This window comes from Nipponia nippon, unplaced genomic scaffold (genome assembly GCF_047370975.1).
Source record: "Nipponia nippon isolate SJK-2023a ecotype South Korea unplaced genomic scaffold, ASM4737097v1 scaffold_21, whole genome shotgun sequence".
NCBI lineage: Eukaryota > Metazoa > Chordata > Aves > Pelecaniformes > Threskiornithidae > Nipponia > Nipponia nippon.
This window is the reverse complement of record NW_028262338.1, coordinates 2,753,534-2,771,981: the sequence shown is the minus strand read 5'-3', so window position 1 is coordinate 2,771,981 and position 18,448 is coordinate 2,753,534. Positions and strand designations below refer to the sequence as shown.

At 40.4% G+C, this 18,448-nt stretch overlaps 1 protein-coding gene across 10 annotated transcripts in view; it reads right to left on the bottom strand.

The window, feature by feature from the left end:
• Positions 1–18,448, bottom strand: part of FBXW11 (F-box and WD repeat domain containing 11) — a 77,226-nt gene that overhangs the window by 9,143 nt on the left and 49,635 nt on the right. For all 10 annotated transcript variants that reach the window (XR_015705266.1, XR_015705267.1, XM_087760004.1 and 7 more), the window contains 6 exons: positions 17,087–17,273; positions 16,158–16,248; positions 3,810–3,947; positions 3,075–3,193; positions 1,835–2,084; positions 550–668 (listed from right to left, as the gene is read on the bottom strand). Coding sequence is in view for 8 of the 10 variants with exons in the window: in XM_087760004.1 (XP_087616130.1) it covers positions 550–668; positions 1,835–2,084; positions 3,075–3,193; positions 3,810–3,947; positions 16,158–16,248; positions 17,087–17,273 (904 nt within the window). In the remaining 2 variants the exon portion in view is untranslated. The remainder of the gene's footprint in view (positions 1–549; positions 669–1,834; positions 2,085–3,074; positions 3,194–3,809; positions 3,948–16,157; positions 16,249–17,086; positions 17,274–18,448) is intronic.

The following is an 18,448-nucleotide window of genomic DNA, read 5'->3' as shown; positions in this document are numbered from 1 at the left end:
GGTTTTCTATGGGAGATACCATGTAATTGGCTTAAAAAGACGTGAGAACCAAGAGATGTTCCTTGCATGCAATTCAGAGATAAGTTTGTATTGCAGCTGCAGGATATGAAAATTAATTTAGTCATTCAAAATTACATACAAGTAAAGGTTGGATATGTGTTAAGTTATCTTGGGAAACTTTAATATACTTTTTTCTGTTCTGCATAAACCAATGATTAGAGGTTCGGAAAGCAATTAAGAAAACGAATGACCAACATCTTCCTCATCTCTCCAAGCAGAAGACAAGGTGATAAACTATAGCAATAGATAAGAAGTTTTGTTTACCTTTGGCATAAACCTCAGTGTCCCACTCTTTCACAGGGATGTGATATGTTTACTCTCACACTGAGTTAAGTTTCATTCATACATCATCTGCTCCAATAGCAAGACATACCAAGGATGTTTTGCACATGCAGCAGTGCAGGACAGCATCAAAGGTCAGGGGAAATCCTACTTTCACACGTGCAAATGTACACTGTTACATACCGATAGCAGCTCGTGGGCACCTACCTAATGGTATTGTCTGAAGATCCACTGACAACTAGTCGATCCCTGTACTGGAGGCATGCAATGCCACGCTTGTGCCCATTTAGAGTACGAACAAACTCGCACGTACTTGTACTCCAGACCTGCAAAACACGGGATAAACGCTCCTCTCAGAATTATGCCCAAACAAGGTTTTTGAATTTCAACAGAAGCCATTACGAATTCATAAACAGAAGAGGTCTGAGGCTGACCTTTGATGGACAGTGGGAATGAAAACTCGCACAGTATTTTTATGGGCAAAGACCAGGCAAAACCTGGCATTAATGGAAGACTGGTGCTATGGGGACCTAGCAGTGACAAGAGCCACGGGCATTGCTATTGCACACTGAGTCAATGAGAAAAGTGTGGGGGGGGTTGTATAAAATATTTTCAAATGGTAGAGAGTGCCCCAAATGATTTCAAAAACTTGATTACATGTGAATCTTGATAAGTTAGTAACCATTTTTAAAAGTGGAAGTTATCCCATATGCAAAACCCCCACATTTTTTTACCAAAGACATTACTAGCAATCTACTAGTAAGAGAAGGCCAAAACCGTGGTCTATAAAGTTTTGTGGCTGCTTCTTTCTTAACATTAAATGATTCAATCAACTTTGCCCATTTTTAATGAACTGTAATTGAAGTTGTAACGTAGAGCATCCAGTGGCTCGTTTTCCAACACAGAGCGCAGCAGGACCTTTGGCAGATATTTGGACATTAAACTGCCAAGAGCTTTTGGCACAGTCTAAGGTAGCTCTGGTTCTAGAGAGGGAAGAGTGGAAACGCCTTTGTTATATTAATACACTCTGGGTAACTCAAATCTTCTGGTATGTAATAGTCTTCAAATACAGCCTCAATTCTTCAATCATGGCAAAGTCTGGTTGAGCTGCTGGGAGGGCGTGGTGAGGAAAGGCAACTGCTGATAAATTTCACGTCTGGAACAGGACTGCCAATTGAAATAAAAAGTACCACTTGGAAAAAGGCACAAAATGTGCAACATTTAACAAACAAACCCATCTTGAGACTAGAGTTCAAACAGCAAGCGGGCTTTACTTTTTTGTAATTGTACGACAGAAGCCACAAAAACGTTACGAGCCTAGTTATACACAAAAAGACATTAGCAGTCAGCAAGAGGAAGCAGCTCGCCAAATGGTAAAGAAAAAGGCACAGAACTGCTTGTGAGCACCTTGGCTATTCAGAGTTGAATAACACTCAGACGCTTTTCTGGCTTGGTAGGCATGCAGACCTAGATCAGAGCTCTGCCAACTTACTTTAATGGTCCTGTCACCTGACGCTGACACAATATACTTGTCATCGAAGTCTACCACGTTAACGGCAGCACGATGGCCAACTAAGACACGGCGCAGGGTGATGTCAGTAGGTGATGCCATATCCCAAACAGCAATTGATCTGTCCTTTGAGCATGTCACCATTAAGCCATTACTGAACCTCAAATGAAGTACTGCCTCGTTGTGATGAATCAACGTGTTCAGAACTTCACCTGTATTTACATCCCAAACTCTGCAAAAGAAAAGCATTTTATTCCAAACGAAGGATGATGGCTATGCATTGTATAAAGCGTAAACATGCACACGTCTGCTGCTCTCTCTAATGGAGAGCTCTCTGGTTGCTTAACACCTCACAGGGCTTGGAGAAGGCAGGAAGACAGCAGTGGGGGAAGTATCCTAGTTCACTTCTCAGGCCCACGAGCAACAATTAACAGCAGCAAACAATTAGGCCAGGAAATGCCTAAGCCGGGACCACTACTAAAAGAAAGGGCTGCTTAACAATGACCACAATTCTAGAACTCTTCCAGGATGACTAAAACCTGTATGACATATAAATTGACGGAACAGACCAAAACAAATACTATCCAATGTGATCTTTCCAGTTTTACACCATTCATTCAGATTTAGCACACGTCAGTGGCAACTGGGACGTAGCACCCTGCAGGGCTACCTACTAGCTTACATGAAGTGAAAAATCACTACTTAATTTATACTACCTGAAGGGTGTTAAGATCAGTTCTTAATTTTTTTTGAAAGTTTTATGGAGGTTGACATGGGTACACCAATGCAAGACACCAGAAGGAAACAAGGCCCTCCACTGAACTGTATCTGAGCATCTTTGTTGGACATCTACTGACCACTGAATTCATACAAGTTAAACACAGTAACATTAAAATTGCCGTCAGATAAGGGCTCCATATATACCAAGTACCCTTTCATTCATAGTCATAATTAAGAGATGTCAGAAGGCAGTACAAGAAACCCCAAATGAGGAAATTATTGTATAGTTGGCCGTCAGCCATTCTACAACTTCAGGATATGCCTTGAATCATACAGGTCACATTCCTTCAAAATTCTTAACCCTAAAAAAATGAGACTGAGATTTGGAAAAAACATTTACTGAATGTGTTGCTTTGCCAAGTGTGAATATCTTGAATGTGATAATATATCTGATATTTGCAGATTATTGTAAATATGCCCAGTGCAAAAACTTAATGCTCACCTCACTGTAGAATCTGAAGATCCAGTTACAATGACTCTTTCATCATACTGCAGACAAAGAACTGAGCCGGTATGTCCTGTTAATACTTTCAAACATTCCAAGCTTGTTTTGTCCCAAATCTGTTAAAAATAAGAAGTATAAATGGCTTACCAAGAACACGGAGCCAAGACTCGAATAGTGCCACAACAGAGAAGGAAGGAAGAAAACTGGAGGTAGCAGGAAGAGTCCATGGGCAGTTACCCTGTCCACACAGTAGGCCTGTCCTCTCTTTTAGCTTAAAGGAAGTCTCCTTGATGCAAGTTTTTGACAGAACAGTGAAATAACCAATGATCACAAAAAAATAAAAGCCTGTTTTGCGAAAGGAAACGCCGTGGATGATTATCATGAAAGCAACTTATTAGCTTGAAAGCAAACTACTAGCAATGACAAGAGACACAACCAAGGACAGTGGTGAATGCAGTCCTCATCCATGTTACGTGAGCTCTGATTTCACAAGCATTTCTTTGTAGTCAGCAGTATCAAATCCCCTGGCTGGCTGTCCCCAAAATTTCTAGAGCAAAGTGCAGGTGAGAACTTCACAGGGCTACAGAAGCCATCCCATCCTCATAAACCCTGCACAGATAAATAGTCCCCCATGAAGAGACAAGAGAAATTGTCAAGGAGACAGAAGCAGCTACCTTTCCAAGGCAGAATTACCCATTTACATCTACAGAATAGGCTGAAAAAGGCGTTTACCTTAATGGAGTTATCTCGTAGGCCACTGATAATCTTTTCATCATCGTACTGTAAACAGTAGACACCTTTGCTGTTTTCAGAGCGGCACTGAATCCTTTGCAAATTGTGTCGCCCACATCGCCAGTTAGATTCTATAGTCTAACAAGAGGGGAAACAATCAGGAATAAGGCACGAGGCTGCATGCTTGAGCATGACTGCTCCAACACATACACGGCAATCTTTTCACTTTTACAGACGTCATCCTTAAATTTGAAGTAGATAAAACTTAGATCTATCTTTTCTTCCCCCCCACCCCACCCCACCCCCCAACATACAAAACACAATGAATTACAATTAGGACTTCTATAACTTGTCATGACAGAAGCTGTGTTTAGTAGTGAAAATTACGGTCAACTAACCTTAATAAGAATTTCCCGAGGAGCCATTAGAGAGATACATTTCATAATATTTCAGTTCCCCCCAATATTTACATGTCGGTCTGACATAAGCAGCAAAGATTAAACCAGGAGCTCGTATGGTGCCATGTTCAGCCTCACCTGAGTAGCTAACATTAAAGAACTGCCGAGTCCAACACAGAGGTTATGGGAGTTCTTGGACCTTTCCTTCCCCTACCCAGTCATTTCACCTATTAACTGTTGTTACGCATCTTAGAAAGGGATTTTGAGATATGAAAGCCTCCTCTAAGCACCTTAAAGCCTGATAAAAATAAAACTGAACAGGGACTACAAGATTTCAAATAATCCAGCCTTACTTCTTTTTTCCCCCTTAAAATCTGTGGAAGTGTAATTCTCAACATTTTCATTCTGAGAGATATTTTTAAGGAAAGAGACACAACACACCTTAAAAAAGCCGCAAACTATTTCATAGGGGAACCAGGATGATTTCCATGTTTTAATCATCTTTATTACTTGTAAGACAACCAATGCTGCTTTCAAAGAAAGGTAGGATTTTGGATAGGAAGTTCGTAACAACAATCATTGAGAATCTGTGCACAGAGCTCTAGGCCAACACCTGCAGTACCTAGACAGGCTGGGATGCTTTCTGTCTTCCAGTATAGGGATGAGATCAGGCCGTTTATTTAGCTATTTCCCTGGGATCCTCCCCCCAGATACTGCATGGAAACCTGAGGAGAAGCTGATCGACTTGTCGGTTTCATTTGGAAAAGCATATTTATAACTAAATCCTAACTTTCCAAGCAACAGCAGGCACCTCTGCAGCTCCTCCAAGAGTGGAAAACAACTGAAACACTTATTAAAGACAAAAGTGCAGTGCTACTATGACGTCCCAGTTCTAGGAAAACACGTCTGCTCCAAGGGAAAACTAACCTACCACTTTGTTTTCCACGCATTTGCTCCTTCAATTGTCTCCCATTATGCAATCTGGAGAGAATTATACACAGTCATAATACAAACCTGATGTGCCACAGGAATTTGTCTAAATCGTAAGTACTAAGAGATGCTTCTAGAGGAGCATGCTGACAAGTTATTCATCCCCTCTCATTCTCTTCCAATTTGGTGGGGAAGTTAATGAAATTAAGATAGCAAGTCATCTGTCAGTTTAGGATCAGCTTTTCTGGCCAGCTAGTGCACTGCTGATTGTCAGACTGGGAACTGGGCTTCAAACGTTCAAATCTGACACTGCGCTGGTTCAGCCTCGGTCTGCTGCCTTGAAGGTAGCAGACTGCTCATTGTGCTACTTGCTCAGCATGGGATGGAGGTTTTCAGGAGGAAGGACAGGCAATTCTCAAGCTTTATCTGAAGATTTATCGTCTGTGCTAGGAGGGCAGAACTGCAACCCATTAACTCCTTTGCTGCTACAGAGGTGACCCTCAGAAACAGGAGAGGATTTCAGACATTAATAGCGTGAACCAAGATAATTACAGATCTGAAGGCAAGATATTTAAAAATGTAATACTATCACTGAAGACACAGGAGAGAAAACATGACGGACTAGAGTTACCCAATTTAAATAGTTTTAGAAACCATATATGTTCAGACATTCAAGAAGCCTAAGGGAGAGTTTCCCTAAAGCAATGTTCTTGGAAAGGTCTGAAATAAGCAGCTGCACATAACACGCGCCGGCTTACTCTAGCTGCCGAGCGCTCAAACGCCATGCGAGCACTTTCGCACTTAAGCTTCCTGCGACAGTGATTACCGATAGCTACAGATTACATTAAGAACACCACAAATCAGAAATTTTGCCTGTAACAGTTTCCTAAACAAAACAGCAGTCAGTAAAAGTACGCTCACCAGACATGCAGGCCACTAGCTGGCTTGATTCTTACAAGTTCACTATAGGAAGCTACTTAATAAGCTTCCCATAAGAAAACGTTGGCTTCAAATAAAAGAAACTAAAATATTATTTATATCTATGTGAAGGCACGATAAAGCAGTAAGTCATATGCAGGTGCACATTTTAATTCTGTGAATAGATGTCATTTCATTTAGACATTATACGGTGTGGCTACTGTGGGAAAATACTTCATGTTTTTCGAGAACTTGTAAAATCCCCTTACACTGCGTAAATTTTCAATACGCTGGGAAAGTAGCCACAATACACAGAGAATATACAGCAGCATTTCAATTGGCAATAGAGTGAAAACAGATGTGTACGTATAGAGAAATAACATTATTTTAGATGACTAAATACGGCTGAGTGGGTGGGCAACCTGGAGGACCCTCTGAAAAAGAACACGTTTAATACAATACTGGCAACCACATTAAAGCTTCTTGCTCTAGGAAAGTTCTGGTTGTTACTGAATAGTGCAGTTAGTAAAAGTCTTCATCTGCCACCTCCTTCCAGGAGATATCTTAATAAACTGTGTATACGCTGAGTAGGTAGGCATGCACGTACAAGGGGTGAGGGAGAAACTGCTGTTTTACGGACTGTTACAAGCATCAGGGAGTCAATGCTGAAGAGACCCATGGTTTATTTGCGTATTTACGCTACCAAACCTAATACTAACACATGCAACACCCACTACTGTATTTTCTACAGATCCCTCTCAAAATCTCCAAGATAACTGCCTCTAAACTTGCTTTTCACAATTAAAAGCTAGATGTTGCAGAACACTATCTCCCTAGTTCACACACACAGAAAAAAGTTTCTCACACTTTTCTAAGAGCTCACTAGAGCAATAGCAGCAAGTAGCTGACAAATGCTGTACAACCAACAAAATCTGGACATACAAGGATAAAGATGGAGCATGAAGCCAAAGCATCTGCCACAGCAGGAGAGCCATTTGGCAGCTGAAGTCATGCATAAATGGATAAAAAAAGGCATTTAGAGAAAAAAGTACACATAGAAAATAGCCCAAGATGCAGAGGTATAGCCAAGCCTTGACCATGCCAGTTCACTGGTACAAAGACGCACAGTAAAAAAAGATGCAATTCATGTGGGTTAACAGTTGGAACATTTACTATACATTGGAAGTGTTACGATTAATCTACTAGGAACAGGGTTTTTTTCCCCGTTCGATAACGTACACTGTGTTCAGTTCCTTGGCTAAAAATTGCATTTTTATCCTTGCAAATGTTATTGCAGAGTAAGTGGGTTTATCTTAATCCCATAAACCAAGAAGTTTCTGTTCCCTCCGAATACACAATTCTCCTGCAGGACAAATGATGCAGAAAAAAGAAAAAGGAACCTACACATTTGTTACGTACATAGGGATTTCTCCTGAAGCATGAAGCATGTACACCAGGGACAGTTAAAATATGAACCCTTCTTCTAAGAGAAGAAAGAAAATCCTTCCTGACTCTGGCAGAGGAAAGGCAAAAAAAGCAAATGAACTTATGTCATCGAGGTGGAGAGGGCTTAATATTTCATTCATTCATTATGAAGTTAAGAGGGTTTGATAAGCAAAGACAAAATGACAGCTTGGCCATGACACCAGGATCCCTGCATCTTTGAGGTCTTTCCTCTCTCAGACTCTCTGAAGGTGCTACAGCCATCGGGGGGGCGGGGGGGAAGCATCAAGCTCTTGAAGAAGGATACTGATTCCCTACATCCTGGCTTGAGTCTGGAATTCACTGTTGGGTCTCCAAGCTGCTGTTAGACAGTGAGGGTCAAAGAGCTTTTGTAGTCTCTGTATCAGCCTGAAGAAGAAAGGCTACATGATGCTTATTACCTAGAAGGCTTGAACTGGTCCTCAAGAAGAATCTGCAGAGACCTAGCTGTCCTGTCATTACCATGACAGCATAAACCACAAGATTTCTGACCACACAGGCATGACTGCCTCACAGCAACCGATGACAAAATGTGCCAGCAGCAAAGCCTCCTTCCAAAGCAGCCCACAGAGGGATAAAAACCCTACAAGTAAAGAGCATCACTATCTTTCTTGTGAGGGTCATCACTTCTAAAAACCACTGCAAAGGACCTAAGTGCTGGTGGTAGGCATGTAGCAGCAAAGACAGCTGAAAACTCAAAGACCACAGGAACTGGATCAGCACTGGGGCGGATACTGTACACAAACAGCAATGAAAACCCCGTGCCAAAGCAGCATGGCAGAAAAAGGACTTGCGCTGTATCCAACATCCCCTTCATAAAACACCTCCTCCTCAGACCAGCTGCATAATGGAAGTGATGATCAAGAAAATTATGTGGTCAGAAAGCTTACATCTCAACGGAGGAGCTGACGAGTTTTGGCTGAAGGCATGATATACCTAATTACACGTTCACTAAGACTTGAGCATATTGTCACCTGAGCCAGTAAACGTATCTTTGGAAGAAAGCAGCAGGGTATACAGATGTCCATACTAACGTACCAACATCTTGAACTGGCACTGCTGTTAGAAGAGAGAACACCAAGTGCCACAAACCATCCACCACCATATCTTGCCACTTATCATCCTACTTTTACCGTTAAGCATATTGCCTTTCCCTATTAATTCTCTTATCCTATTCCATGAAAAGGATGAACCAACATGATTCGTGCTACACTACAGGATTCAGAAGAGCGACTAGATTTGGATTTTACTCTCAAGATGATTTGAAACGTAGGAGGCGGCAGCTGTACAACTGGGAGCTCCATGAGACTGCATCCCTCAAATGAGAACTATTTAGTACTTAAGTTAAAGTTTATACACTACTGATCTGAAAATGTAGGCACTACTGCTCATCAAAAGAATTTGTGCCTTCCACTACCAAGAATTCTTCATATTTTAGATTATTCACAATTAGAGCTAAGAGAAAGTGCAGAAGAAAAAAAGAAGTTACGTGGAAGAAATTGCTGCCATGCTACATGGGAAGAGGTAGTAAACAGTAACATAGTAAACAAATGCAAGGAAGTAAAGCTGAGCAAAGATTAATTCAAAACAGCAATCAACTCATTTTTGGTATTTACCTCATTTCACACAAACAGAAGAGGCACGTAAGAATAAAAACCACCTTCATGAACAATCACAGAAGCAAGACTAACAAATAGAGAAATAGGGATCCACTATACCCCACTAACATATAACATATGCTTATTTCTATACATATGCATGTATATATTTAAAGTTCAGTGTGCATTTGCTTAATAAAAGCAGAAAGGCCCACTTTCACAAAAATTAAATGGGGACAGGGTGGGGGGGGGACGGGGACTTCCAATAACTAAAAAGTGGGCTTCTGGCTTGATTTATAAAAATCACAGGATACTCAGGATATGTTTTGAAGAACAGTCTGAAATTAAAGCAAGGCCAAAAAGCGAGGAGCATACTACTGAGAGCCACTCCATGGCTGAACACTACATGGGCTTTCAGGTGAGTTTGGGGTAAAATATCACTTTTAGTATGAACTCCAAGACCAGAAGAAAAACCGTAAAACACTGAAGTCCAAAAATCTAAACAACTCCAGAGGAAAAGCAATGGGAAGCTTTTCCTACCAAGTGTTACAATTAAATCATGATTTTTTGGCAGAATTTGAGACCTAAAAATTAAGTTCCTAATGTTTACAGCTGCTTAGACAAGATCCAAACGTGGACAATATAAATTGATGAAGTGTTGTCTCTTTCTGCATGCGATTGATCCAATATGTATGCAGCTGCTCAAAAAGGTCGACCAAGTAAAACTCTTCCTGAGACTCGCTGCAGCTTTGCTGAACCTTTTTTAAAGCCACATTTAAAAAGAACAGATCAACCTTATGATGCTGAGCGAGGTAAATCTGGACAGCGGAATATGCTAATGTCTTACAGAGGAAGAGGAGAAGACTTGCAGAAACTGCATTAAAGGCCACTGACACACAAGGAATATAGGAAATCACTCTGGGAGAAAGCTGACAGTATAATACTGACCGTTTCATCAGGCATGAAGAAAGGACAGCATGTTCTCTAAGTGTCAAAATGGTGTTATACACCAGGGAGAGCTTAGGCAAGTCAGATAAAAAAAGGCAACATAAACTGACGTTTCAGACCTAAAGAACAGCAGTTCATCTTACTGCCCAGGATGGTGGTAGTGACTGATTTGTTGAGGGAGACGGCAAATGAGGCAGGAAATGAGAGACTTTGATTACTCCCACGTAAATGACGTCTGGCTGCATCACGTCCCTGGGCTCTGCCCCATGCATCTGTTACTGGGGCTGTCAAGAGCCAGGATGCTGTGCTAGATCTTTGATCTGACCGGTACAGTTGTTCTGTTTCCCCAGGGAGGGAGTAAAGAATCCTCTCAACTCCTGCTCAGGAAAACCTCTAACAGGAGGATGCAGATGAACAGAGCAGCCCCTCTTAGCTGAAAGGTCTGTCTGCTCTATCAAGCAGCTCTGCAAACACAGCCACAAAGCACGAGATCCCAGAAGAGATCTAAGGGCAGCATCTGATGAAGAAAACCTTTTTCGTCTCTGCAGCTGCAATGATCGCAGTAACACCCACGGATGGGTCTCGCTGGTTTTCTCTTAAAGGTTCCTCATTTCCACCAGCTTCCATCCACTAGGTCTAACACACTTAAGAGACAGTAAAACGTCAAGCTTTCAGGTTACAGATGCAACATCAAAATATACCAACTTTAAATGGACTCCTGCTTACACCGAAGCGATAGAGGAGAAGTACTGCTATCTGGAGAGGAAATCTTAAAAATACAAGCCAACAGCAATGAAAACAGAGAGAGGTCCTCGGAGGCACTTCAACGACACATGCATCTGGACTATCCACAACACCTGACAAAGAACAACGCTGCTGAAAAACAAAATTATTGCACCTTTTAGGTTCCATTGGAAACAATAACTAAGTTTATGCGTAACACCATAAAAACACAAAGTTATATTTAAACAGGTACTTATCAGGCCCTATCAGAACATAGGGGCATTTGAAGTACTCAAACAGGAACAGTGAATCCCTCTTTCAAATCTGCAGAAGAAAAAGGCAGCCTTTTATGCTTGTTTGTGCAAAAAGTAGGTGTGATGTGGGCAAATTGAACACAAAAAGCCAAGTCAAGGATGTGTCCCATGCTAGGGGCACCTGGAAGAGGAGTCTTCTGCCCTGTTCAGACGTGAGAGCCGAAACCTGTGCCGTGCACCAGAAAAACTTTGTCCCTGCCGCTCAAAAGCCTCTCCTTTCCTTGGCCAGTTTCATTTTTAAGAAATGCCTTTTGGAAAGTGCTTGCGGAGTACAGATTTCAAAGGCTGGCTGAAAAAATTTCTAGGCATATAACGCTGACCAGATTCTCCCCACACACGCACATAAAATTTCTCCAGCATCATAATTAGAACAGTACTAAACAAACCCATTTCCCTCAGAAATTATACACTGCAACTTTCATCAACAAAGATCTCCCAGTGCTGGCAGTGACTGAGGGGGAGAGCTGACTTCTTCCCCTTTTCAAATTTTCCCAAGGTTTTAAAATTTCGGTTCCAGTCCTAAAATCTGAACTTTTTCAAAATTCGTAAGAACACATGGTATTTATCTGATGGCCTGGTACCACATTTTCCTAACGTCTTCAGCAAAATCACATTTTAATTCTCATCCTAATTAGGTGGACCTAAGCGACCATGGAAACAAGACGAGGGCACTTGCCATGTGCCTAAAGATAAGGGGAACATTTATGAAATAAGTCTTTTCAACTCATCACAAGAAATAGATACTTGTGCTAATCCTGAGGGGAAAACAGAATAGTTGGCCAAGCTTCACAAATAATATGGAAAAAATCCAGGGACTTGGGGTTCTGGAATCAGCAGTATTAAAGTTCCCATCCTGGCAACGTGCCGATTAACACAGTCCCATTAAAACAGCTGACCTTCCCCACAACGCTTTGGGACTGCACCCAGGCACAGGACACCCCGCACCAACCCGACCATCTCCATAAACAAGGTCTTGCAAACCCAGGTTCACTTTTCTAGGATAAGCCCCAAATCAGGTTTTCCCTTTAAAAAAGCTCCTAAAGAAGCTTGGCAATTCACCATCTGACTTGGAGACATTTAAAATTACTGGACCACCTCTTGTGAAATGAAACCTAATTAAATATTTGGCTTCACAGTGGAGGTGGAGAGTAACCACCTCTTTCCAAGAATTTGGTTTCAGATCTCTAAATGTCCTCTTATTTTCAAATCCAATGATTTCAGAAGTGACATTATGTTCCTAAAATGTGTTTGGCATGACATAAACAGATATTGGCACTAATAAATTTTCAGAGAGGCAAGGGAACCTCACTTTGCCAAATCATTGCTTGTATTACCTTGCAGCTAACAACACTTTGTGGTTGCATGGACTTTTGACCCAAAATGCAAACAGAGCCCAAGGGAAAGAATTCAAATTTGCTATTTATCATTCCTCATTTTTTCTTCCAATTGTTAATTCAGGTTTCAGATTACTTTTCAAATTCTGTCAGTCAATCCAAAGGAGAGCGCGCCTTCTCCTTTGAGCTTATCTCTACCCACAACCCAGTTTAGTACCAGCTGCAGAAAATTAATAACTCTTATCATTAGAAACAGTCTAGCAGAATTTGGTTAATCTTTGTGCTCCACAGGTAAAATTCTGAATGACAAGATTTTTGTGTTATATCAAATACGTTTTACTGTATTAAAAAATCAAGTCCTTTGGACACAAGATAAATGTCTTATAAAAATACTTGTATGATTACATAAATGCTAATACGGTAGCCTTTGGCTCATCACTAGCGCCCTAAACTCTGACCCTCTGACAGAAACAGAAAGATCTTATTAAAGGTCCAGGCAAATATTTGAAGAAAAAACATTTTAGTATTCAGAGATACAAAGTTCTTCATCACAGCTAAGATGAAAGTCTTATTTAAGAGCTTCTGCACATTGCTTTGAAAAATGAAGGCATGGGAAGAGTATGAAACTGAGGGAGAGCATGACTTTAGGGTTAAAAACAGAATAAGGGGAGAAAAAGTTAAGAAGTGCTCCTAATCTTATAGCTAAGTTTTGTTGTTATTGTTACTCACCATCTACATTTTTAAACAGTGTTAAAAGCTTCTTTTGACAGTCCTTTAGGGAAGCACTTTTCACAAAGTGCTTTAAAGGGTGAATTATTAGAAAAATTATAATAGACTTTTGGAAGTGGAAGAATTATTGGACTCTTGACTATCAGCAGAAACACTAACCCCACTCCAGGTTGGAAACCTGGAAAACAGCAATATTTCAGAAGGCTTGAAGGAAATATGTAAACAGGGAAAAATTTGATGTGGCACAATCCCCCTGTCCTTCTGCCTTCCGCCTCCAGTTCAGCAATTTTGAAGAACCAGGAGTGGGAAATGCGCTGCCTGTATAAACGGAGCAGTGATGATTCTGGAAGTAGCCATTAGTTTTCAAAGAGAAACTTCACCATTCTAGAAAACCGGACAAAGACGCATTTGTTTCCTGAATTTGGGCAAACAGAGGCTTACAGTTACTTTTGCTAAAGTGAAGTTCAGAGGGAAGAGCCCACAGCTGACAGGTCGTGGCTCCTTTCAGCTTTACTGCTCTACCAAAGCATCCACGGGCCATGGACAGTGTTGAGGTTAGTTGCCGATACCTTAAATTCTACCCCAGGTGACCAATGACCACTAACAACCAAAGGTTTTTCATAGGTTTATAGACACAAGCATGGAATGGAAAGTACAGAACTACAGGAGATTTTCCCTGAACAGCCCTAATTCTGCTTCTCCATCCTTGCCTCCCCCCATCTGAGCCTGAGACGCACAGGAGTTTCCCATATGCTCCAGTAATATTTAAGATTGTTAAGGATATAAGCATTAGATAGAAACTACGGAAATCATATGTAAAAGTAGCTGGATTGCCAGACAGTTTGCAATGGGCAGAAGCTATGGCAACAGCTTACAGTTTACTCTTTGTACACCGCAGAAAAGACAACTCTTTTCCCACGCTCATTACTCACATTAATATTTTTAAGTACTAGTGGCATGGCATGTTTTACATACAGCGCGTTCTACCGTTCCAGCTCCATCTCAAAGCCTGACATGAGATAACCTCTTACTCTGCATATACTACATTTATCACGCCATCCTCCTGAGCATTATATAATGAAAAATACGAAATTATGAGTTGAAACTCTGTAAGAAAGTTAGGGTTCAAAAGAGTATTTTAAAACTGTGTTTCTTGACTTCCAAACACCGATGCATTTTCTATCCATATTGAATACACGAGCCCTTACTTTTCAGGCAGTGCCGTGCAAACTTTTCTCCTAATTTGAGGGTTTGATGTATTTACTATTATCTTAATGAAATTCAGGTTTCCAAGGAACATGTTCATTACCGTGATGTATTTTTAGCGGCATACTCGTTCCCTACTCCTAGATATTTAGAGACTGAAAATTTTTATATTTAATATATTAGCAACAAGCGAAGCCTGAAGGGTTTGGTTTTTTCCTGCTTATTTCATACTAGCAAAAACTGTCCAATTCAGGAGCTTCATTTTTGTGCATTGTAAAAGCACATCTACAGCAACTAAAGAATGGAAGTATTCAATAGCAGATTGTGACAGTTCAAAGGCTGAATGGCCTCAGAACATCTCTAAGGAACGCTCCCATCTCTAATAATAAGAATTCCTATACAAATGTTCCACTTCCACTTAAACAAATGAGTTTCAGAAAAATAAACTTTAAAAAAATCTGAGTTATAATAATGTTGAACTCCTTCAGTGTTCTACATCATCTCAAAGGTCATCTTTTCACACCGCTTTTCGCCCATTTTCGTTATTGAGCAGTGCCAGAATTTTGCAGAACACAAGAAAACATCACATTAAGAGTTCTCCTTAATCCCATAGGCTTCTTATCATTGCAATATCACTCTGTCATTCCTTACAGAGAGTAGAGATCTCCCTTGAAATAACAGAATGCGTATCATTCAGCTCACAAGTAAATATCAAGTTTGATCTTATTTTGCCCAGGCTACATTTCATGCTTAGTTCTTTAAATGTTTATAAATAGTGTAGCAAGGGTTATAAAAAATATTTGAGAATTGGATTATGTTTTCCAGTAGATACATTTTACAGATAGGTTAAAGAGTTCTGAATAATTTTGTTTACTGAGTGCCAAGCAACACAAACTCACATTTGCCATAGCAGAATGATTCCATTAGTTCACATCTGTCTTAAACATCAAAACACATGTTTCCCCACTAATGAATTTCAGACCAATAATTTCACATCCATCACGTGGTTGAAATAAATCCATTACAGTCTGTGCTATAACATAAGAGTTTTGCGGTGGGTACACAGCAAACTGAGCAAGACAGATTTTCTGCTGGTAGGCAGGATACCAAGATGATCCTGATTTATCAGAAACATTTTAAAATAAGTGAGCAAGCCCAACTTTGTATCTCTTAAACAAGATAAGCAAGATTTTATATCAAAGAAAAGAATAGTCATTTCTACAGTCTTTTCGCCACCAATACCCCTGACTGTGTTTATCATTGATTGTTCTCATCAACCACTCGAGGGGGGAAAAAGAATCCCATACCCTGAAGAAAGCTGTATTTGCAACAGTGACTGCTTTAGAAGTAATAAGTTACTAAATGAGCAAGGTTTTAAGTGATTGGTGGTTAAGGCATTAACCCTCAGATCACTTTCTAAGTGAGCGTCACCAATATATTAGAACATTCAGCAAGACGTGGAATTGTCTTGGAGTAGTAACTTTCCTAAAACAGCTATTTTATTAAAATCCATAGTCCCAGAAGAGTGGCAAAGATCATTAAACGCAAAGACAACTGTGGTAACACTTAAAGCAATACGTTAATGCACGTACTGCAGCAGTAAGTTGCTGAGGGTATTTCTTACGTTGTCTGAAGAGCCAGAGCTCACAAAGTAGTAGTGCTACAGATACATAGGATATGCTTCATTGCTCCAACATGCACCATCTTTCAAACACTAACAATATGCAACAGTATTTCTCCTGCAGATATTATATATCAGAAAACGTACCTCTATATCCTGTATTATCTTTGGGTATAAGGACCTGTAAAATGAATTTGGGGGGCCATCTGTTGGTCTGTTTTTAAACAGGTACTGATCCCTAGAAAGAACCAGAAACATATTTTTCAATTTATCACAAAGAATCCAAACTTTAAAGGAATTCAAAATCTGCACAGAACAAAACCTTGACATATTCTCACAGAATACTTGTAAGAATTTTTAGTATTGCCGTTAGAACCCTTGTGACTTTACGATTTGACAGCTGTTATTTAAAATGTCCAAGACTAAAAAGATAACAGGTATTTTCCTTATGGTTTTCTAAATTAGAGCTCACTGCTTCATAAGGCTTTTAGCCAGCAGGGTGTCGTCCTCTTGCTCTTTACAATATGCCTTGCGTTTTCTTAGGCACACCACTAGAGAGCACAGAAAAGCAGGTTTCTAAAACAGAACATCTTATCTCTTCAGATACTGGTAAAGGACAGAAAAACTCCATTGCCACAAACATAAATGGTTTCTCTTTGAAAGAGGCTTCTGCAGCCCGATCAGCTATTTTACTTTTTAAGCAAAAAAAAAAAGTTTAATTGGAAATACTTCACTCAAGAAAAAGCCCTGCAACACATGTTGTTGCTAGTTTTTGTGAGCTGATTCTACACATCAGTTCTCCCTACAAAACAGAAATTACAAATTTGCAGACAGACTTACCGCAAGAAAGCAAGTGTTGAAAGACACTGGTGCACAAAAGGAGAGGGGGCAAAGCCAAAGTAGAAATGGGAGCTGACAGCTTTTGCCGTAGCTGCCCCCACTAGTCCACGGCAGAGGTAAGGATCTCAGTGACATCAATTTACTATAAACTTACGTTTTGGCAGAGCTCATGATTAGGGACATTTGTGAAGGAGAACATTGTAAAAGGTGAATTTAGTTATTATCAAGGTACTTACCAACCCCTTCTTTCTGACAGTCCCTTCCATAGCGGATCTGTGCGTACCATTCTTTCAATCAATTTTTTCCATAGCATTCCCTCAGAGATGACTCTCTGCCATTCCTTACATACCAGCTCTGCTGCACAGAGTGATCTGGCATCAAGATAGGAAAGGATGTTTTCTGCTATGTGATCTAAGCCTTGCTCTACAAAGAAATAAAGGCAATCAAAACGTCAATCACTTCACAGTAAACTACTAAACAAGTTTTGCAATACATGCAGAGAAAGCCAACACAGCTTTAAGGCACTGGAGCAACATGATAATTAAATTATCATACATAGACGCACCAGTTACAAGTTAATCCAAACAGGTACACCAAAATATCTCTCTACTCCTTTTCTAGTACAGTCTGCCTACTGGACTGTCCCATTTCCAGAGCGAGAATGAGCGCAACCCAAAATTCAGCATAGTATGTAAGCAGCAGAAAGCATTGTGCTGCTTCTGGGCACAGAATCCTGGACTTTTTAAGCACCTAATGCACGGGGCATGATCCAAAAAGACGACCATCTTCAAGGAGATGCTTTACTAAGCAGCAGTAATAACAAATTAAAATACTGATTCTTTTACTATTCCCTCACATACAACAACAGATAATTCAACTCAGCAGAAGACAGGACTCCACAGGAACAAATGCAGACATATCCAATAGAAGCATGAGCAAAGATTCTGCAAAACTTTCTTGCATCAAAGGCAAGGACATCTCTTCTATTTAACCTCTTTCTATACTCTGCAGGTGCCAAGTCCACTCCTGAATTTTCTTCAGGACTGTGGTGACAGAGCATATGCCAGAGACACCATGCCCTGCAGCCTGGTGTAGGAAGGGGAAATCAGTGAGTGAGTTCAACAGTAATTTGTTAATTGCAAATGGTGCTTTAACATCTAAAGCCATTATCCCCATTCATGGTTTACCGCCACTAGACTCCATACTTTGAGAAATTATTACTGAATGACTTTTACCAGAAGCTGGGGGTTTTGAGGCTTCTCTTCAGCTAGAGAAAAAAATCAAGAGGGATGAGCTTTTTGAAACAACTTCAAGTTGAGTAAATCAGACTGTAACACTCAATACAGCATTTATTTTGGGGCCAATGGATGCAATTCTTTCTAGTATGAGAATCAGCTAAGAGACCTCAGGATCAGCAGGAGTCAAGTAACCTCTCAAATAATGAGAGGTGACAGCTCAGCTTCTGCACCTAAATTCCAGGGCAAAGTAAATTTAGTTTAGCTGCACAAAGATTTCCCAATGTATTTACAATGGCCGTATAAACAGATATTATCTTAGCATCTTTACTGCATCTGCTGCTCTCCCACCCTCAGGGCACG